The sequence below is a fragment of the Mustelus asterias genome, unplaced genomic scaffold, assembly GCF_964213995.1.
Source record: "Mustelus asterias unplaced genomic scaffold, sMusAst1.hap1.1 HAP1_SCAFFOLD_3536, whole genome shotgun sequence".
Taxonomy (NCBI): Eukaryota; Metazoa; Chordata; class Chondrichthyes; order Carcharhiniformes; family Triakidae; genus Mustelus; species Mustelus asterias.
This window is the reverse complement of record NW_027593481.1, coordinates 8,825-31,581: the sequence shown is the minus strand read 5'-3', so window position 1 is coordinate 31,581 and position 22,757 is coordinate 8,825. Positions and strand designations below refer to the sequence as shown.

At 52.5% G+C, this 22,757-nt stretch overlaps 1 protein-coding gene across 1 annotated transcript; it reads left to right on the top strand.

Moving 5' to 3' along the window:
* Nucleotides 1-368: 368 nt before the first annotated feature.
* On the top strand, nt 369-21,954 carry LOC144490635 (pre-mRNA-processing factor 19-like; the record flags this gene model as incomplete). The annotated part of the gene is made up of 4 exons (XM_078208340.1): nt 369-460; nt 14,355-14,504; nt 17,583-17,659; nt 21,813-21,954. Coding segments are annotated over exons 1-4 (388 nt in total), but the record flags the coding sequence as incomplete, so codon positions are not given.
* Nucleotides 21,955-22,757: the final 803 nt, after the last annotated feature.

The following is a 22,757-nucleotide window of genomic DNA, read 5'->3' as shown; positions in this document are numbered from 1 at the left end:
ACCCCGCCCCCCAGGCTGGCCTGTTACTCGAGGCTGACCCCGCCCCCCTGACGCTGACCCCGCCCCCCACTCGGAGCCCCGCCCCTTTCTGCTCCGACAGGAATCCAGTGGGCTGTGCTCCCCGACGCGCTTCAATAACCCCGCCCCCAGGCAGCGAGTCCCGCCCCCAGCGTCCTCCCTGTTCGAGCGGACCGCGTTGCGTGATGACGTCTCACAGCCTCAACGTTGCCGTGCGATCCCGACGTGTGAACTAGGCTCCGCCCCCACTACCCGCGGAAAGCGCTGCGTGATGACGTTCCCCACCCCGGCGTGGCCCTGCGTGCGCGACGCGGTGACGTGAGGCAGCCCCGACGCGGTGGTACGTGAGGACGTGGCCCCGCCCCCTGTGGCGGCCGCCATTTTGCCGTTGCCCCGGGAATCCCGCCGCCCGCTGTCGCCGCCATGTCGCTGCTGTGCTGGAGTAAGTGAGGGAGGAGGGAGAGAGGGAGGAGGGAGAGAGGGAGGAGGGAGAGAGGGAGAGGGAGAGAGGGAGGAGGGAGAGAGGGAGGAGAGAGGGAATGAGGGAGAGGATAAGGGGGAGGAGGGAGAGGAGATTCCTCCCTGAGTGAAATCAACACAACCTCATGTGGAGCCTGAGGCCCAAAAACACCCAGAGACACAAACTGAGAGAGAGAGAGCGGGCACAGAGATAGGGAGGGTGTAGGGGCTGGAGGTGGTTACAGAGATAGGGAGGGGTGTAGGGGCTGGAGGAGGTTGCAGAGATAGGGAGGGGTGTAGGGGCTGGAGGAGGTTACAGAGATAGGGAGGGGTGTAGGGGCTGGAGGAGGTTGCAGAGATAGGGAGGCGTGTAGGGGCTGGAGGAGGTTACAGAGATAGGGAGGGGTGTAGGGGCTGGAGGAGGTTACGGAGATAGGGAGGGGTGTAGGGGCTGGAGGGGGTTACAGAGATAGGGAGGGGTGTAGGGGCTGGAGGGGGTTACAGAGATAGGGAGGGGTGTAGGGGCTGGAGGAGGTTACAGAGATAGGAAGGGGTGTAGGGGCTGGAGGAGGCACAGAGATAGGGAGGGGTGTAGGGGCTGGAGGAGGTTACAGAGATAGGGAGGGGTGTAGGAGCTGGAGGAGGTTACAGAGATAGGGAGGGGTGTAGGGGCTGGAGGAGGCACAGAGATAGGGAGGGGTGTAGGGGCTGGAGGAGGTTACAGAGATAGGGAGGGATGTAGGGGCTGGAGGAGGTTACAGAGATGGGGAGGGGTGTAGGGGCTGGAAGAGGTTACAGAGATAGGGAGGGGTGTAGGGGCTGGAGGGGGTTACAGAGATAGGGAGGGGTGTAGGGGCTGGAGGAGGTTACAGAGATGGGGAGGGGTGTAGGGGCTGGAAGAGGTTACAGAGATAGGGAGGGGTGTAGGGGCTGGAGGGGGTTACAGAGATAGGGAGGGGTGTAGGGGCTGGAGGAGGTTACAGAGATGGGGAGGGGTGTACGGGCTGGAAGAGGTTACAGAGATAGGGAGGGGTGTAGGGGCTGGAGGGGGTTACAGAGATAGGGAGGGGTGTAGGGGCTGGAGGAGGTTACAGAGATGGGGAGGGGTGTAGGGGCTGGAAGAGGTTACAGAGATAGGGAGGGGTGTAGGGGCTGGAGAAGGTTACAGAGATAGGGAGGGGTGTAGGGGCTGGAGGAGGTTACAGAGATAGGGAGGGGTGTCGGGGCTGGAGGAGGTTACAGAGATAGGGAGGGGTGTCGGGGCTGGAGGAGGTTACAGAGATGGGGAGGGGTGTAGGGGCTGGAAGAGGTTACAGAGATAGGGAGGGGTGTAGGGGCTGGAGGAGGTTACAGAGATAGGGAGGGGTGTCGGGGCTGGAGGAGGTTACAGAGATAGGGAGGGGTGTAGGGGCTGGAGGGGGTTACAGAGATAGGGAGGGGTGTAGGGGCTGGAGGGGGTTACAGAGATAGGGAGGGGTGTAGGGGCTGGAGGAGGTTACAGAGATGGGGAGGGGTGTAGGGGCTGGAAGAGGTTACAGAGATAGGGAGGGGTGTAGGGGCTGGAGGAGGTTACAGAGATAGGGAGGGGTGTCGGGGCTGGTGGAGGTTACAGAGATAGGGAGGGGTGTAGGGGCTGGAGGAGGTTACAGAGATAGGGAGGGATGTAGGGGCTGGAGGAGGTTACAGAGATAGGGAGGGGTGTAGGGGCTGGAGGAGGTTACAGAGATAGGGAGGGTGTAGGGGCTGGAGGAGGTTACAGAGATAGGGAGGGGTGTCGGGGCTGGTGGAGGTTACAGAGATAGGGAGGGGTGTAGGGGCTGGAGGAGGTTACAGAGATAGGGAGGGGTGTCGGGGCTGGAGGAGGTTACAGAGATAGGGAGGGGTGTAGGGGCTGGGGGAGGTTACAGAGATAGGGAGGGGTGTAGGGGCTGGGGGAGGTTACAGAGATAGGGAGGGGTGTAGGGACTGGAGGAGGTTACAGAGATAGGGAGGGGGTGTAGGGGCTGGAGGAGGTTACAGAGATAGGGAGGGGTGTAGGGGGCTGGAGGAGGTTACAGAGATAGGGAGGGGTGTAGGGACTGGAGGAGGTTACAGAGATAGGGAGGGGTGTAGGGGGCTGGAGGAGGTTACAGAGATAGGGAGGGGGTGTAGGGGCTGGAGGAGGTTATAGAGATAGGGAGGGGTGTAGGGGGCTGGAGGAGGTTACAGAGATAGGGAGGGGTGTAGGGACTGGAGGAGGTTACAGAGATAGGGAGGGGGTGTAGGGGCTGGAGGAGGTTACAGAGATAGGGAGGGGTGTAGGGGGCTGGAGGAGGTTACAGAGATAGGGAGGGGTGTAGGGACTGGAGGAGGTTACAGAGATAGGGAGGGGTGTAGGGGGCTGGAGGAGGTTACAGAGATAGGGAGGGGTGTAGGGGGCTGGAGGAGGTTACAGAGATAGGGAGGGGTGTAGGGGGCTGGAGGAGGTTACAGAGATAGGGAGGGGTGTAGGGGGCTGGAGGAGGTTACAGAGATAGGGAGGGGTGTAGGGGCTGGAGGAGGTTACAGAGATAGGGAGGGGTGTAGGGGCTGGAGGAGGTTACAGAGATAGGGAGGGGTGTAGGGGCTGGGGGGAGGTTACAGAGATAGGGAGGGGTGTCGGGGCTGGAGGAGGTTACAGAGATAGGGAGGGGTGTAGGGGCTGGAGGAGGTTACAGAGATAGGGAGGGGTGTAGGGGCTGGAGGAGGTTACAGAGATAGGGAGGGGTGTAGGGGCTGGAGGAGGTTACAGAGATAGGGAGGGGTGTAGGGACTGGAGGAGGTTACAGAGATAGGGAGGGGGTGTAGGGGCTGGAGGAGGTTATAGAGATAGGGAGGGGTGTAGGGGGCTGGAGGAGGTTACAGAGATAGGGAGGGGTGTAGGGACTGGAGGAGGTTACAGAGATAGGGAGGGGGTGTAGGGGCTGGAGGAGGTTATAGAGATAGGGAGGGGTGTAGGGGGCTGGAGGAGCTTACAGAGATAGGGAGGGGTGTAGGGACTGGAGGAGGTTACAGAGATAGGGAGGGGTGTAGGGGCTGGAGGAGGTTACAGAGATAGGGAGGGGTGTAGGGGCTGGAGGAGGTTACAGAGATAGGGAGGGGTGTAGGGGCTGGAGGAGGTTACAGAGATAGGGAGGGGTGTAGGGGCTGGAGGAGGTTATAGAGATAGGGAGGGGTGTAGGGGGCTGGAGGAGGTTACAGAGATAGGGAGGGGTGTAGGGGCTGGAGGAGGTTATAGAGATAGGGAGGGGTGTAGGGGCTGGAGGAGGTTATAGAGATAGGGAGGGGTGTAGGGGGCTGGAGGAGGTTACAGAGATAGGGAGGGGTGTAGGGACTGGAGGAGGTTACAGAGATAGGGAGGGGTGTAGGGGCTGGAGGAGGTTACAGAGATAGGGAGGGGTGTAGGGGCTGGAGAAGGTTACAGAGATAGGGAGGGGTGTAGGGGCTGGAGGAGGTTACAGAGATAGGGAGGGGTGTAGGGGCTGGAGAAGGTTACAGAGATAGGGAGGGGTGTAGGGGCTGGAGGAGGTTACAGAGATAGGGAGGGGTGTAGGGGCTGGAGGAGGTTACAGAGATAGGGAGGGGTGCAGGGGCTGGAGGAGGTTACAGAGATAGGGAGGGGGGTAGGGGCTGGAGAAGGTTACAGTGATAGGGAGGGGTGTAGGGGCTGGAGGAGGTTACAGAGATAGGGAGGGGTGTAGGGGCTGGAGGAGGTTACAGAGATAGGGAGGGGGGTAGGGGCTGGAGAAGGTTACAGAGATCGGGAGGGGGGTAGGGGCTGGAGAAGGTTACAGAGATAGGGAGGGGTGTAGGGGCTGGAGGAGGTTACAGAGATAGGGAGGGGGAGGGGCTGGAGAAGGTTACAGAGATAGGGAGGGGGGTAGGGGCTGGAGAAGGTTACAGAGATAGGGAGGGGTGTAGGGGCTGGAGGAGGTTACAGAGATAGGGAGGGGTGTAGGGGCTGGAGGAGGTTACAGAGATAGGGAGGGGGTAGGGCCTGGAGAAGGTTACAGAGATAGGGAGGGGTGTAGGGGCTGGAGGAGGTTACAGAGATCAGGAGGGGTGTAGGGGCTGGAGGAGGTTACAGAGATAGGGAGGGGTGTGGGGGCTGGAGAAGGTTACAGAGATAGGGAGGGGTATAGGGGCTGGAGGAGGTTACAGAAATAGGGAGGGGTGTAGGGGCTGGAGGAGGTTACAGATATAGGGCGGGTTGTAGGTACTGGCGGAGGTTACAGAGATAGGGAGGGATGTAGGGGCTGGAGGAGGTTACAGAGATAGGGAGAGATGTAGGGGCTGGAGGAGGTTACAGAGATAGGGGTGTAGTGGCTGGAGGACGTTAGAGAGATTGGGAGGAATGTAGGGGCTGGAGGAGGTTAGAGATAGGGAGGGGTGTAGGGGCTGGAGGAGGTTACAGAGTTAGGGAGGGGTGTAGCGGCTGGAGGAGGTAACAGAGATCGGGAGGGGTGTAGGGGCTGGAGATGGTTACAGAGATAGGGAGGGGTGTAGGGGCTGGAGATGGTTACAGAGATAGGGGTGTAGGGGCTAGAGATGGTTACAGAGGTAGGGAGGGTCTGCTGGGGGTTGCAGGGGTAGGGAGGCTGGTTCTGGTTTGCTGTGTTGGCTGCTCCAGTCCGGGTTGGAGCTAGGTTTGGGTTGTCTCCGGACCTGGCGTTGAGCTGGGATGAGATTGGATTATTTTTGCTGCTGTCTCTGGGGCAGGGCAGCCTCAGTGTGAAATTCCCGGTCCCTGGGCTTTCCCTGGAGCTGTTGGACGGAGGGTCTGCTCCCGCAGGTTAGAAGTGGCAACGAGAGGATATGGGGGAAGTCTGGTTCAAACAGGAGGAGGACTGGTCCAAACATGGACCACAAAGGTGATCTCCAGAGGCGGGAGTGACTGCCCCGGACATCAGGGCAGCATTGGACCGAGTGCGGCATCAAGGAGCCCGAGCGAAACAGGAGTCAGTGGGAATCTGGGAGAAAACCCTCCGGAGTCACACTGGGCACAAAGGAAGATGGTTCATCTCAGCTCCAGGTCATTGAAGGAATGAAGAAAGGAGCAGGAGGAGGCCATTCGGCCCTTCGATCCTGCTCCCCCATTCATCACCATCATGGCTGATCATCCAACTCAACAGTCTAATCGTGCTTTCTCCCCATAACCTTTGATCCCATTCGCCACAAGTGCTGTATCCAGCCGCCTCTTCAATACATTCAATGTTTTGGCATCAACTACTTCCTGTGGGAATGAATTCCACAGGCTCACCACTCTTTGGGTGAAGAAATGTCTCCTCATCTCCGTCCTAAATGGTCTACCCCGAATCCTCAGACTGTGACCCCTGGTTCTGGACTCCCCCCACCATCGGGAATATCCTCCCTGCATCTACCCTGTCTAGTCCTGTCAGAATTTTATAAGTCTCTGTGAGATCCCCCCTCATTCGTCTGAACTCCAGCAAAAACAATCCTCACAGAGTCAATCTCTCCTCATACATCAGTCCCGCCATCCCCGGAATCAGCCTGGTAAACCTTCGCTGCGCTCCCTCGAGAGCAAGAACATCCTTCCTCAGAAAAGGAGACCAAAACTGCACACAATACTCTCGATGTGGCCTCACCAAGGCCCTGTATAATCGCAACAACACATCCCTGCTCCTGTACTCGAAACCTCTCGCAATGAAGGCCAACATACCATTTGCCTTCTTTACCGCCTGCTGCACCTGCATGCTTACCTTCAGCGACTGGTGCACAAGGACACCCAGGTCCCTCTGCACACTCCCCTCTCCCAATTTACACCCATTCAGGTAGTAATCTGTCATCTTGTTTTGCTTCCAAAGTGAATAACCTCACACTTATCCAAATTATACTGCATCTGCCATTGATTAGCCCACTCACCCAACCTGTCCAGTTCATTCTGAAGGATCTCTGCATCCTCGTCACAGTTCACCCTCCCACCCAACTTGGTGTCATCTGCAAACCTTGAGACGTTACATTTTGTTCCCTCATCCAATTCATGAATATATATTGTGAATAGCTGGGGTCCCTGTGGCACCCCACTAGTTACTGCCTGCCAATTTGAAAAGCACCCATTAATTCCTATTCTTTGTTTCCTCTCTGCCAACCAGTTTTCTATCCATCTCATCACACTCCCACTAATCCCATGCGTTTTAATCTTGCACAATAATCTCTTGTGCGGGACATTGTCAAATGCTTTCTGAAACTCCAAATAAACCACATCGACTAACTCCCCCTTGTCAACTCTACCAGTTACATCTTCAAAGAATTCCAACAGATTTGTCAAGCATGATTTCCCTTCATAAATCCACGCTGACTCTGTCTGATCCTGCTGCTGCTTTCTAAATACTCCGCTATAAAGTCCTTGATAATGGATTCGAGAATTTTCCCCACTACCGATGTTAAGCTTACTGGTCTATAATTCCGTTTTCTCTCTACCTCCCTTTTTGAATATTGGAATGACATTCGCTCCCCTCCAATCTGCAGGGACTGTTCCAGAGTCTATAGAATCCTGGAAGATGACCACTAATGCATCCACTATTTCTAGAGCCACTTCCTTAAGTACTCTGGGATGTAGATTATCGGGCCCTGGGGATTTATCCACCTTCAATCCCATCAATTTTTCCCAGCACCATTTCTCTACTAATATTGATCTCCCTCAGTTCTTCCCTCACTAAATCTTGCATTCTCCAACATTTCTGGTGTCTGATTTGTGTCCTCTCTTGTGAAGACAGGACCAAAGTATGTATTCAGTTACTCAGCCAGTTCTTTGTCCCCGATTATACATTCCCCCGTTCCTGTCTGTAGGGGACCTACATGTGTCTTTAACCTCTTTCTCTTCATGTATCTATAGAAACTCTTAGTGTCAGTCTTTCTGTTCCCTGCCAGCTTACGTTCGTGCTGTATTTTCCCCTTCTTAATCAATCCCTTGGTTCTTTGCTGAATTCTAAACTGCTCCCAATCCTCAGGTCTATTATTTTTCTTGGCCAATCTGGCTGCTTCTCCCTTAGACCGGATACTCTCTCTCATTTCCTTTGTAAGCCATGGATTGGCCCTCTTCCCCATTTTGCTTTTGTGCCAGACAGGAATAAACCATTGCTGCAGTTCCCCCATGCGTTCCTTGAATATCCCCTTTGGATCTCAAGGGATGAAGGGGGAGGTGGCTAGATGGGTGGAGAACTGGCTTGGTCACAGAAGACAGAGGGTGGTAGTGGAAGGGTCTTTTTCCGGCTGGAGGCCTGTGACTAGTGGTGTTCCGCAGGGCTCTGTACTGGGACCTCTGCTGTTTGTGATTTATATAAACGATCTGGAAGAAGGTGTAACTGGGGTTAGTAAGTTTGCGGACGACACAAAATTGGCAGGACTTGCAGATAGTGAGGAGCATTGTCAGAAGCTACAGAAGGATATAGATAGGCTGGAAATTTGGGCAAAGAAATGGCAGATGGAGTTCAATCCTGATAAATGCGAAGTGATGCATTTTGGTAGAAATAATGTAGGGAGGAGCTATACGATAAATGGCAGAACCATAAAGGGTGTAGATACGCAGAGGGACCTGGGTGTGCAAGTCCACAGATCCTTGAAGGTAACGTCACAGGTGGAGAAGGTGGTGAAGAAGGCATATGGCATGCTTGCCTTTATAGGACGGGGCATGGAGTATAAAAGTTGGGGTCTGATGTTGCAGATGTATAGAACGTTGGTTCGGTCGCATTTGGAGTACTGCGCCCAGTTCTGGTCGCCACACTACCAGAAGGACGTGGAGGCTTTGGAGAGAGTACAGAGGAGGTTTACCAGGATGTTGCCTGGTATGGAGGGGCTTAGTTATGAGGAGAGATTGGGTAAACTGGGGTTGTTCTTCCTGGAAAGACGGAGGATGAGGGGAGACTTAATAGAGGTGTATAAAATTATGAAAGGCATAGATAGGGTGAACGGTGGGAAGCTTTTTCCCAGGTCGGCGGTGACGTTCACGAGGGGTCATAGGTTCAAGGTGAAGGGGGGGAGGTTTAACACAGATATCAGAAGGATATATTTTACACAGAGGGTGGTGGGGGCCTGGAATGCGCTGCCGGGCAAGGTGGTGGAGGCGGACACACTGGGAACGTTTAAGACTTATCGAGACAGCCACATGAACGGAGTGGGAATGGAGGGATACAAAAGAGTGGTCTAGTTTGGACCAGGGAGCGGCACGGGCTTGGAGGGCCGAAGGGCCTGTTCCTGTGCTGTATTGTTCTTTGTTCTTTATCCACTGTCATCCCTTTCAGTAACTCTCCCCAATCTTATCAAGGCCAACTCACGCCTCATATCCTCATAGTTCCTTTGTCTCTGCGGGCGTGCCTCAGGGTAGTGTCCTACACCCGACAATCTTCAGCTGCTTCGTCAGTGACCTTCGCTCCAGCGTAAGGTCAGAAGTGGGGCTGTTCACTGATGATTACATAATGTTCAGCACCATTCGCCACTCCTCAGATACTGAAACAGTCCATGTCCAAACGCAGCAAGACCTGGACCAGACCCAGGCTCGGGCTGACCAGTGTAGATAACATTCACACCACACAAGTGCCAGGCACTGACCATCTCAACATAGAGGATCTAACCGCCGTCCCTTGATATTCAATGGCATTCCCATCGCTGAATCCCCTCCACCATCCTGGGGGCTAGCACTGATGTACCAGGAGCGTTTGAGGACTCTGGGTCGATACTCGATGGAGTTTCGAAGGATGAGGGGGAAATCTCATTGAAATTTACAGGATACTGCGAGGCCTGGATAGAGTGGACGTGGAGAGGATGTTTCCATTAGTCGGAGAGACTCAGATCCGAGGGCACAGTCTCAGAGTAAAGGGTCGACCCTTTCGAACCGAGATAAGGAGGAATTTCTTCAGCCAGAGGGTGGTGAATCTGAGGAACTCTTTGCCACAGAGGAGGCCGGGTCACTGAGTGTCTTTAAGACAGAGATAGATAGGTTCTTGATTGGTAAGGGGGTCAAAGGTTACGGGGAAAAGTTGAAGAATGGGGTTGAGAAATTTATCAGCCATGGCCGAGTGGACTCGATGGGCTGAATGGCCTCATTCTGTTCTGATATCTTATGGACCAGAAACTGAACTGGACCCAGCCGTATAAACACAGTGGCTCCCAGAGCAGGTCAGAGGCTGGGAATCCTGCGGAGAGTAACTCACCTCCTGACTCCCCCCAAAGCCTGTCCACCATCTACAAGGACACAGTCAGGAGTGTGATGGAACACTCTCCACTCGCCTGGATGGGTGCAGCTCCCAACAACACTCGAGAAGCTCGACACCATCCAGGACAAAGCAGCCCCGCTCGATCGACACGCTAACCACAAACACTCACTCCCTCCTCCACCGACGCACAGTGACAGCCGTGTGTACCGTCTACAAGAGCATAAGAACTAGGAGCAGGAGTAGGCCATCTGGCCCCTTGAGCCTGCCCCGCCATTCAATAAGATCATGGCTGATCTTTTTGTGGACTCAGCTCCACTTACCCGTCCGCTCACCATAACCCTTAATTCCTTTACTGTTCACAAATTTACATATTCTTGCCTTAAAAACATTCACTGCAGACCAGAACTGTGCACAGTGACTCCCAGTGTGATACAGAGACCAGAACTGTGCACAGAGACTCCCAGTGTGATACAGAGACCAGAACTGTGCACAGAGACTCCCAGTGTGATACGGAGACCGGAACTGTGCACAGTGACTCCCAGTGTGATACGGAGACCAGAACTGTGCACAGTGACTCCCAGTGTGATACGGAGACCGGAACTGTGCACAGTGACTCCCAATGTGACACAGAGACCGGAACTGTGCACAGTGACTCCCAGTGTGATACAGAGACCGGAACTGTGCACAGTGACTCCCAGTGTGATACGGAGACTGGAACTGTGCACAGTGACTCCCAGTGTGATACGGAGACCGGAACTGTGCACAGTGACTCCCAGTGTGACACAGAGACCGGAACTGTGCACAGTGACTCCCAGTGTGATACAGAGACCGGAACTGTGCACAGTGACTCCCAGTGTGATACAGAGACCGGAACTGTGCACAGTGACTCCCAGTGTGATACGGAGACTGGAACTGTGCACAGTGACTCCCAGTGTGATACAGAGACCGGAACTGTGCACAGTGACTCCCAGTGTGATACAGAGACCGGAACTGTGCACAGTGACTCCCAGTGTGATACGGAGACTGGAACTGTGCACAGTGACTCCCAGTGTGATACGGAGACTGGAACTGTGCACAGTGACTCCCAGTGTGATACGGAGACCGGAACTGTGCACAGTGACTCCCAGTGTGATACGGAGACCGGAACTGTGCACAGTGACTCCCAGTGTGATACGGAGACTGGAACTGTGCACAGTGACTCCCAGTGTGATACGGAGACTGGAACTGTGCACAGTGACTCCCAGTGTGATACGGAGACCGGAACTGTGCACAGTGACTCCCAGTGTGATACGGAGACCGGAACTGTGCACAGTGACTCCCAGTGTGATACGGAGACCGGAACTGTGCACAGTGTCTCCCAGTGTGATACAGAGATGGGATCTGTGTGTGTGTGAGAGGGGATTGTGATACGGAGATGGGATCTGTCTGTGTGTGTGAGGAGATTGTGATACGGAGATGGGATCTGTGTGTGTGTGAGGGGATTGTGATACGGAGATGGGATCTGTGTGTGTGTGTGTGTGAGGGGAGATTGTGATACGGAGATGGGTTCTGTGTGTGTGTGAGAGGGGATTGTGATACGGAGATGGGATCTGTGTGTGTGTGAGGGGAGATTGTGATACGGAGATGGGATCTGTGTGTGTGTGTGTGTGTGTGTGAGGGGATTGTGATACGGAGATGGGATCTGTGTGTGTGTGTGTGAGGGGATTGTGATACGGAGATGGGATCTGTGTGTGTGTGTGTGAGGGGATTGTGATACGGAGATGGGATCTGTGTGTGTGTGTGAGAGGGGATTGTGATACGGAGATGGGATCTGTGTGTGTGTGTGTGAGGGGATTGTGATACGGAGATGGGATCTGTGTGTGTGTGTGAGAGGGGATTGTGATACGGAGATGGGATCTGTGTGTGTGTGAGAGGGGATTGTGATACGGAGATGGGATCTGTGTGTGTGTGTGAGAGGAGATTGTGATACGGAGATGGGATCTGTGTGTGTGTGTGAGAGGGGATTGTGATACGGAGATGGGATCTGTGTGTGTGTGTGTGTGAGGGGATTGTGATACGGAGATGGGATCTGTGTGTGTGTGTGTGAGGGGATTGTGATACGGAGATGGGATCTGTGTGTGTGTGAGAGGGGATTGTGATACGGAGATGGGATCTGTGTGTGTGTGAGGGGATTGTGATACGGAGATGGGATCAGTGTGTGTGTGAGAGGGGATTGTGATACGGAGATGGGATCTGTGTGTGTGTGTGAGAGGAGATTGTGATACGGAGATGGGATCTGTGTGTGTGTGTGAGAGGAGATTGTGATACGGAGATGGGATCTGTGTGTGTGTGAGAGGGGATTGTGATACGGAGATGGGATCTGTGTGTGTGTGAGAGGGGATTGTGATACGGAGATGGGATCTGTGTGTGTGTGTGTGAGGGGATTGTGATACGGAGATGGGATCTGTGTGTGTGTGAGAGGGGATTGTGATACGGAGATGGGATCTGTGTGTGTGTGTGTGAGAGGGGATTGTGATACGGAGATGGGATCTGTGTGTGTGAGAGGAGATTGTGATACGGAGATGGGATCAGTGTGTGTGTGAGGAGATTGTGATACGGAGATGGGATCTGTGTGTGTGTGTGAGAGGGGATTGTGATACGGAGATGGGATCTGTGTGTGTGTGTGTGAGAGGGGATTGTGATACGGAGATGGGATCTGTGTGTGTGAGAGGAGATTGTGATACGGAGATGGGATCAGTGTGTGTGTGAGGAGATTGTGATACGGAGATGGGATCTGTCTGTGTGTGTGAGGAGATTGTGATACGGAGATGGGATCTGTGTGTGTGTAAGAGGGGATTGTGATACGGAGATGGGATCTGTGTGTGTGAGAGGAGATTGTGATACGGAGATGGGATCAGTGTGTGTGTGAGGAGATTGTGATACGGAGATGGGATCTGTGTGTGTGAGAGGAGATTGTGATACGGAGATGGGATCTGTGTGTGTGAGAGGAGATTGTGATACGGAGATGGGATCTGTGTCTGTGTGTGAGGGGATTGTGATACGGAGATGGGATCAGTGTGTGTGTGAGGAGATTGTGATACGGAGATGGGATCTGTGCGTGAGGGGATTGTGATACGGAGATGGGATCTGTGTGTGTGTGAGGAGATTGTGATACGGAGATGGGATCAGTGTGTGTGTGAGAGGGGATTGTGATACGGAGATGGGATCTGTGTGTGTGTGTGAGGGGATTGTGATACGGAGATGGGATCAGTGTGTGTGTGTGAGGGGATTGTGATACGGAGATGGGATCTGTGTGTGTGTGTGTGAGGAGATTGTGATACAGAGATGGGATCTGTGTGTGTGTGAGGGGATTGTGATACGGAGATGGGATCTGTGTGTGTGAGGAGATTGTGATACGGAGATGGGATCAGTGTGTGTGTGTGAGGGGATTGTGATACGGAGATGGGATCTGTGTGTGTGTGTGAGGGGATTGTGATACGGAGATGGGATCTGTCTGTGTGTGTGAGAGGGGATTGTGATACGGAGATGGGATCTGTCTGTGTGTGTGAGGAGATTGTGATACGGAGATGGGATCTGTCTGTGTGTGTGAGGGCATTGTGATACGGAGATGGGATCTGTGTGTGTGTGTGAGGGGATTGTGATACGGAGATGGGATCTGTGTGTGTGTGTGTGAGGAGATTGTGATACGGAGATGGGATCTGTCTGTGTGTGTGAGGGGATTGTGATACGGAGATGGGATCTGTGTGTGTGAGAGGGGATTGTGATACGGAGATGGGATCTGTGTGTGTGAGAGGGGATTGTGATACGGAGATGGGATCTGTGTGTGTGTGTGTGAGGAGATTGTGATACGGAGATGGGATCTGTCTGTGTGTGTGAGGGGATTGTGATACGGAGATGGGATCTGTCTGTGTGTGTGAGGGGATTGTGATACGGAGATGGGATCTGTCTGTGTGTGTGAGGGGATTGTGATACGGAGATGGGATCTGTCTGTGTGTGTGAGGAGATTGTGATACGGAGATGGGATCTGTCTGTGTGTGTGAGGAGATTGTGATACGGAGATGGGATCTGTCTGTGTGTGTGAGGGGATTGTGATACGGAGATGGGATCTGTCTGTGTGTGTGAGGAGATTGTGATACGGAGATGGGATCTGTGTCTGTGTGTGAGGGGATTGTGATACGGAGATGGGATCTGTGTGTGTGTGTGTGAGGGGATTGTGATACGGAGATGGGATCTGTCTGTGTGTGTGAGGGGATTGTGATACGGAGATGGGATCTGTCTGTGTGTGTGAGGGGATTGTGATACGGAGATGGGATCTGTCTGTGTGTGTGAGGGGATTGTGATACGGAGATGGGATCTGTCTGTGTGTGTGAGGGGATTGTGATACGGAGATGGGATCTGTCTGTGTGTGTGAGGGGATTGTGATACGGAGATGGATCTGTCTGTGTGTGTGAGGGGATTGTGATACGGAGATGGGATCTGTGTGTGTGTGTGAGGGGATTGTGATACGGAGATGGGATCTGTGTGTGTGTGAGGAGATTGTGATACGGAGATGGGATCTGTGTGTGTGTGTGAGGGGATTGTGATACGGAGATGGGATCTGTGTGTGTGTGTGAGGGGATTGTGATACGGAGATGGGATCTGTGTGTGTGTGTGAGGGGATTGTGATATGTTTCTCTCCTCTCTCAGTTTCGAACGAGGTTCCAGAACACCCCTGTGTCTCTCCGGTGTCCAATCACGTGTTTGAGAGACGCCTGATAGAGAAATACATCGCGGAGAATGGGACGGACCCAATCAATGGACAGCCCTTATCCGAAGACCAACTCATCGATATCAAAGGTAAGGCGCTGAGTGACTGTGAGACCTGACGCTCACTCACTCACCCAGCGGGCTTGAGTGAAGATAGGGATAGCAAGGCAGGGCAGAATGGGCTGGCCTGTGGGACTCCCTGAACTTCACTGGAGTGGCAGCCAGTCCAGACATCCTGGGGGTTCCCATTGCCCAGAAACTGAACAGGACCCAGCCAGGTAAATACTGTGGCTACTCGGGTGGCTCAGAGGCTGCAATCCTGCAGCGAGGGGTGGGTCATGAATACTGATCCCAGCCTGTGAAGCCACATCAGCAATTAATCAGCAACAAAGGGGAACGATCTCTCACTATCAGCCTCTCCCCATCTCACGCTCACTCCATCTCCCTCACCCTCTCTATCTCTCTCTCACGCTCACTCCATCTCCCTCACCCTCTCTCTCGCACGCTCACTCCATCTCTCTCTCTCACTCCGTCTCTCACTCACTCACTCCGTCTCTCTCACATGCTCACTCCATCTCCCTCACCCTCTCTATCTCTCTACCTCAGTCTCTCTCTCTCTACCTCCGTCTCTCTCTCTCTCTACCTCCGTCTCTCTCTCTCTCTCTCTCTGTCTCTCTCTACCTCCGTCTCTCTCTCTCTCTCTCTCCATCTCTCTCTCTCTCTACCTCTGTCTCTCTCTCTACCTCCGTCTCTCTCTCTCTACCTCCGTCTCTCTCTCTTTACCTCCGTCTCTCTCTCTCTACCTCCGTCTCTCTCTCTCTACCTCCGTCTCTCTCTCTCTCCCTCCGTCTCTCTCTCTCTCCGTCTCTCTCTCTCTCTCTACCTCCGTCTCTCTCTCCATCTCTCTCTCTCCCTCCGTCTCTCCCAGTTCGGGATGGGTAATGAATGCTGGGCTGAGAATGAATGAATGCAGAAGCTTCAATCCGGAGTTGCCGAGGTTCCCTGTGGAATGGCAGCCTCGGGGGCAGTGATCTTTGTCTCCATCTGCCGGTGAGGGTGAAGACAGTGTCACAACAGGAGAGGGATTTGTTTAAACAGTCTCAATCTCTCCTCTCACCCAACCCCATGGCTGACGGATCTTTGATTCGCTCCCTATTGCTTCATAAGAATCCATCTCGCTCTGCCTTAAAAACATTCGCAGACTCTGCTCCTTTGTGAGGAAGAGAGTTCCGGAAACTCCGCACCCTCTGAGAGAAAACATTTCTCCCCCTCTCCGCCTGAAATGGGCCGCCCCTTATTTTTAAACAGTGACCTCCCCCCACCCCCTCGTTCTAGATTCTCCCACAAGGGGAAACATCCTCTCCACATCCACCCTATCCAGACCCTCTCAGGGTCTGACAGGTTTCATTCGAGTCGCCTCTCCAGCGGATACAATCCCAACCTCTCCAACCTTTCCTCAGACACCCCGTCTGTTCCTGGTGTTAGCCTGGGAAACCTGCTCCCAATGCATTCGCATCTTTACTTAAATACTGTTACGAAGGGGAGGTTGGTGCTCTGAGAACTAGCACGCAAACACTCCAAGAAAAGTACCTTCCTTCTCAATCTGTTAGAGTGTGAGAGAAGGGGTAACATCCGCTTCAGCAACTTTTAGTGGTCAAATCTCTCTCCGGAAAGACACCAAGTAATACTTTATTCTTCTGACGGTGAATAGGTTAACTAAACTATTAACAAACACAATAAAGCACTATTCTAATGGACCGCTGTTCAGATAAATACAATTTCCACTTACTAACAAAACAATAGAATTTTTAGTCACTCTCAAAATACGACCAGGTTTGTTGTCTTCCGCAATAGTTTGTCTTTATTGATTTTCTTCTATGTTCTGTTGATACCTTTGCGATTTGAGATGAGGCTTACTTTTAAGACATACATGTGGCTGTTATATGCTGTTAGAGACAGTTGCCGCCTGTGTGTCTCTCTCAAGCTGTGAACTGTGGCAGTCGCTGGTAGGTGGTCTTCTGACAGTTCCCTGGGATCTGGTTTTGTACCCCCAATGACATACCAAACCCCCCGCAGTAGGATTGGTTTACAGGTTATCAAAACATCAAATTGAAATGCGAGGCCTGGATAGAGTGGACGTGGAGAGGATGTTTCCACTAGTGGGAAAAACTAGAACCAGAGGGCACAACCTCAGGCTAAAGGGACGATCCTTTAAAACAGAGATGAGGAGGAATTTCTTCAGCCAGAGAGTGGTGAATCTGTGGAACTCTTTGCCACAGAGGAGGCCGGGTTATTGAGTGTCTTTAAGACCGAGATAGATAGGTTCTTGATTAATAAGGGGATCAGTGGTTATGGGGAAAAGGCAGGAGAACGGGGATGAGAAAAATATCAGCCATGATTGAATGGCGGAGCAGACTCGATGGGCCGAGTGGCCTCATTCTGCTCCTATGTCTTATGGTCTAAATCTGATAGGCTGCTGCTATTCAATTGCCTATTTCAAATTGATTGGTTAAAATTTGAAAACGTGTTCTGATCCAAATGGCTAAAGCCTGTTACCAAAGCAACCCTGTTGTTTTTGCCTTTGATGCATTGTTCCAGTCTGTACTGGATGCGCCTGCATCTCTTTTAATTCTCAAAGTACAGCAAAAAAAAACTACTTTTAAACACACCAAGTAATCTTACAACTCTTAGCATTTTTACATTTGTTTTATAATCTTACAAACACTAATTTCACAACAGTAAGTAGACTGATACTGTACACAATACTCCAGGTGTGGTCTCACCAACGCCCTGTACAAGTGAAGCAAAACCTCCCTCCTCTTATATTCAATTCCCCTCCCAATAAACAAGAACCTTCTATTACCTTTTATAGCTTTAGTTTGCTTCCGGAACATGGGGAGAGGGTTCGGAACACTCCCCTCCCCACTTTTTTCCATAATTACTCCAGTGTGACTTGGTTATAGAAGTTCAGACCTTCCAGCCGAAACCCGTGTCGCCAAGAGCCAGCCAATTAAACCTAGGCAGAGCTCTGGATAGAGAGGGTGATAGAGAGATGGCCAACAGAAGCAGGTTGCGAGTCTGGAGTCCTGGCTCTCTTCTGAGGTTAAACAGCGAGCGCAGATTGCTGAAACAGCTCAAGTCTGGGTTTTTGTGTTTGTGTGTCTGCAGCAAGCCACCCCATCCGACCAAAACCTCCATCGGCCACCAGTATCCCAGCGATCCTCAAAGCGTTACAGGACGAGTGGGTAAGTTCATAATACCCTGACCCACTCCCCCTCCCTCCCTCTCTTCCTCGAGTTATGGGGTGTTAAAATCTGATACACCCCCTGCCTAACACTTCCCAACCTCTGCCTCCCCCTGAGATTGGAATCTAATCGAGGGGTTTGGGATGGTTTATATTGAGAATAACAGATACCCGGGAGTGAGTTACAGACTGGAATCTAATCGAGGGGTTCGGGGTGGTTTATATATAGAATAACAGATACCCGGGAGTGAGTTACAGACTGGAATCTAATCGAGGGGTTCAGGGTGGTTTATATATAGAATAACAGATACCCGAGACTGAGTTACAGACTGGAATCTAATCGAGGGGTTCGGGGTGGTTTATATATAGAATAACAGATACCCGGGAGTGAGTTACAGACTGGAATCTAATCGAGGGGTTCGGGATGGTTTATATATAGAATAACAGATACCTGGGAGTGAGTTACAGACTGGAATCTAATCGAGGGGCTCAGGGTGGTTTATATATAGAATAACAGATACCTGGGAGTGAGTTACAGACTGGAATCTAATCGAGGGGTTCAGGGTGGTTTATATATAGAATAACAGATACCCGGGAGTGAGTTACAGACTGGAATCTAATCGAGGGGTTCGGGGTGGTTTATATATAGAATAACAGATACCCGGGAGTGAGTTACAGACTGGAATCTAATCGAGGGGTTCGGGGTGGTTTATATATAGAATAACATACCCGGGAGTGAGTTACAGACTGGAATCTAATCGAGGGGTTCAGGGTGGTTTATATATAGAATAACAGATACCTGGGAGTGAGTTACAGACTGGAATCTAATCGAGGGGTTCGGGGTGGTTTATATATAGAATAACAGATACCCGGGAGTGAGTTACAGACTGGAATCTAATCGAGGGGTTCGGGGTGGTTTATATATAGAATAACAGATACCCGGGAGTGAATCACAGACTGGAATCTAATCGAGGGGTTCGGGGTGGTTTATATATAGAATAACAGATACCCGGGAGTGAGTTACAGACTGGAATCTAATCGAGGGGTTCGGGATGGTTTATATATAGAATAACAGATACCCGGGAGTGAATCACAGACTGGAATCTAATCGAGGGGTTCGGGGTGGTTTATATATAGAATAACAGATACCCGGGAGTGAGTTACAGACTGGAATCTAATCGAGGGGTTCGGGGTGGTTTATATATAGAATAACAGATACCCGGGAGTGAGTTACAGACTGGAATCTAATCGAGGGGTTCGGGGTAGTTTATATATAGAATAACAGATACCCGGGAGTGAATCACAGACTGGAATCTAATCGAGGGGTTCGGGGTGGTTTATATATAGAATAACAGATACCCGGGAGTGAGTTACAGACTGGAATCTAATCGAGGGGTTCGGGGTGGTTTATATATAGAATAACAGATACCCGGGAGTGAGTTACAGACTGGAATCTAATCGAGGGGTTCGGGGTGGTTTATATATAGAATAACAGATACCCGGGAGTGAGTTACAGACTGGAATCTAATCGAGGGGTTCGGGGTGGTTTATATATAGAATAACAGATACCCGGGAGTGAATCACAGACTGGAATCTAATCGAGGGGTTCGGGGTGGTTTATATATAGAATAACAGATACCCGGGAGTGAGTTACAGACTGGAATCTAATCGAGGGGTTCGGGGTGGTTTATATATAGAATAACAGATACCCGGGAGTGAGTTACAGACTGGAATCTAATCGAGGGGTTCGGGGTGGTTTATATATAGAATAACAGATACCCGGGAGTGAGTTACAGACTGGAATCTAATCGAGGGGTTCGGGGTAGTTTATATATAGAATAACAGATACCCGGGAGTGAATCACAGACTGGAATCTAATCGAGGGGTTCGGGGTGGTTTATATATAGAATAACAGATACCCGGGAGTGAGTTACAGACTGGAGTCTAATCGAGGGGTTCAGGGTGGTTTATATATAGAATAACAGATCCCGGGGAGTGAGTTCCAGACTGGAATCTAATCGAGGGGTTCGGGGTGGTTTATATATAGAATAACAGATACCCGGGAGTGAGTTACAGACTGGAATCTAATCGAGGGGTTCGGGGTGGTTTATATATAGAATAACAGATACCCGGGAGTGAGTTACAGACTGGAATCTAATCGAGGGGTTCGGGGTAGTTTATATATAGAATAACAGATACCCGGGAGTGAATCACAGACTGGAATCTAATCGAGGGGTTCGGGGTGGTTTATATATAGAATAACAGATACCCGGGAGTGAGTTACAGACTGGAATCTAATCGAGGGGTTCGGGGTGGTTTATATATAGAATAACAGATACCCGGGAGTGAATCACAGACTGGAATCTAATCGAGGGGTTCGGGGTGGTTTATATATAGAATAACAGATACCCGGGAGTGAGTTACAGACTGGAATCTAATCGAGGGGTTCGGGGTGGTTTATATATAGAATAACAGATACCCGGGAGTGAGTTACAGACTGGAATCTAATCGAGGGGTTCGGGATGGTTTATATATAGAATAACAGACACCCGGGAGTGAATCACAGACTGGAATCTAATCGAGGGGTTCGGGGTGGTTTATATATAGAATAACAGATACCCGGGAGTGAGTTACAGACTGGAATCTAATCGAGGGGTTCGGGGTGGTTTATATATAGAATAACAGATACCCGGGAGTGAGTTACAGACTGGAATCTAATCGAGGGGTTCGGGGTGGTTTATATATAGAATAACAGATACCCGGGAGTGAGTTACAGACTGGAATCTAATCGAGGGGCTCGGGGTGGTTTATATATAGAATAACAGATACCCGGGAGTGAATCACAGACTGGAATCTAATCGAGGGGTTCGGGGTGGTTTATATATAGAATAACAGATACCCGGGAGTGAGTTACAGACTGGAGTCTAATCGAGGGGTTCGGGGTGGTTTATATATAGAATAACAGATACCCGAGAGTGAGTTACAGACTGGAATCTAATCGAGGGATTCGGGGTGGTTTATATATAGAATAACAGATACCCGGGAGTGAGTTACAGACTGGAATCTAATCGAGGGGTTTGGGTGGTTTATATATAGAATAACAGATACCCGGGAGTGAGTTACAGACGGAATCTAATCGAGGGGTTCGGGGTGGTTTATATATAGAATAACAGATACCCGGGAGTGAGTTACAGACGGAATCTAATCGAGGGGTTCGGGGTGGTTTATATATAGAATAACAGATACCCGGGAGTGAGTTACAGACTGGAGTCTAATCGAGGGGTTCGGGGTGGTTTATATATAGAATAACAGATACCCGGGAGTGAGTTACAGACGGAATCTAATCGCGGGGTTCTGGGTGGTTTATATATAGAATAACAGATACCCGGGAGTGAGTTACAGACTGGAATCTAATCGAGGGGTTTGGGTGGTTTATATATAGAATAACAGATACCCGGGAGTGAGTTACAGACTGGAGTCTAATCGAGGGGTTCGGGGTGGTTTATATATAGAATAACAGATACCCGGGAGTGAGTTACAGACGGAATCTAATCGCGGGGTTCTGGGTGGTTTATATATAGAATAACAGATACCTGGGAGTGAGTTACAGACTGGAGTCTAATCGAGGGGTTCGGGGTGGTTTATATATAGAATAACAGATACCCGGGAGTGAGTTACAGACTGGAATCTAATCGAGGGGTTCGGGGTGGTTTATATATAGAATAACAGATACCCGGGAGTGAGTTACAGACTGGAATCTAATCGAGGGGTTCGGGGTGGTTTATATTCCAATTTAAATATCCCCGATCTCCATCTCACTCCCCCATCTTTTCCCTGCCGTCCTCCCGTCTCTCTCGCTGCCCCATGGCCATTCCTCTGTCTCCGACATGCCTGTCCTGCTGCCCTCTGCGTGCTCCTCTCTCTGTCCCAAGTTTAATCCCTGTTACTGTGCCCACCTCTCTCTCTCTCTGCAGCCCCCACACCTATTTATGTTAATGCCCCCTGACTGTGTCTCTGTCCTACTGTCTGTCCCCCTCGTCCCAGTGTGCGTCCCACGCCTATCTCTCCGCGTGTCCAGTGGTGTGGATGGAGCGTGGCATCGCTCTGCGGGATAGTTCCTGACCTCCGGCTTCTTGCCCTCCTGTCTCCCCCAGGACGCGGTGATGCTGCACAGCTTCACGCTACGCCAACAGCTGCAGACCACCCGGCAGGAACTTTCGCACGCCCTGTACCAACACGATGCCGCCTGCAGAGTCATTGCCCGTCTCACAAAGGAGGTGACAGCAGCTCGAGAAGGTGAGGGCCGCCACTCTCCGAGTGCACGTCGCGCGGAGGGCGAGGCGGGGAGGGGGCGAGGGTCAGAGTGCGGAGGGGGCGAGGGTCGGAGCGCGGAGGGGGCGAGGGTCGGAGCGCGGAGGGGGCGAGGGTCAGAGCGCGGAGGGGGCGAGGGTCGGAGCGCGGAGGGGGCGAGGGTCGGAGCGCGGAGGGCGCGACGGTCAGAGTGCGGAGGGGGCGAGGGTCGGAGCGCGGAGGGGGCGAGGGTCGGAGCGCGGAGGGGGCGAGGGTCGGAGCGCGGAGGGGGCGAGGGTCGGAGCGCGGAGGGGGCGAGGGTCGGAGCGCGGAGGGGGCGAGGGTCGGAGCGCGGAGGGGGCGAGGGTCGGAGCGCGGAGGGGGCGAGGGTCGGAGCGCGGAGGGGGCGAGGGTCGGAGCGCGGAGGGGGCGAGGGTCGGAGCGCGGAGGGGGCGAGGGTCGGAGCGCGGAGGGGGCGAGGGGTCAGAGTGCGGAGGGGGCGACGGTCAGAGTGCGGAGGGGGCGAGGGTCGGAGTGCGGAGAGGGCGAGGGTCGGAGCGCGGAGGGGGCGAGGGTCGGGAGCGCGGAGGGGGCGAGGGTCGGAGCGCGGAGGGGGCGAGGGTCGGAGCGCGGAGGGGGCGAGGGTCGGAGCGCGGAGGGGGCGAGGGTCGGAGCGCGGAGGGGGCGAGGGTCGGAGCGCGGAGGGGGCGAGGGTCGGAGCGCGGAGGGGGCGAGGGTCGGAGCGCGGAGGGGGCGAGGGTCGGAGCGCGGAGGGGGCGAGGGTCGGAGCGCGGAGGGGGCGAGGGTCG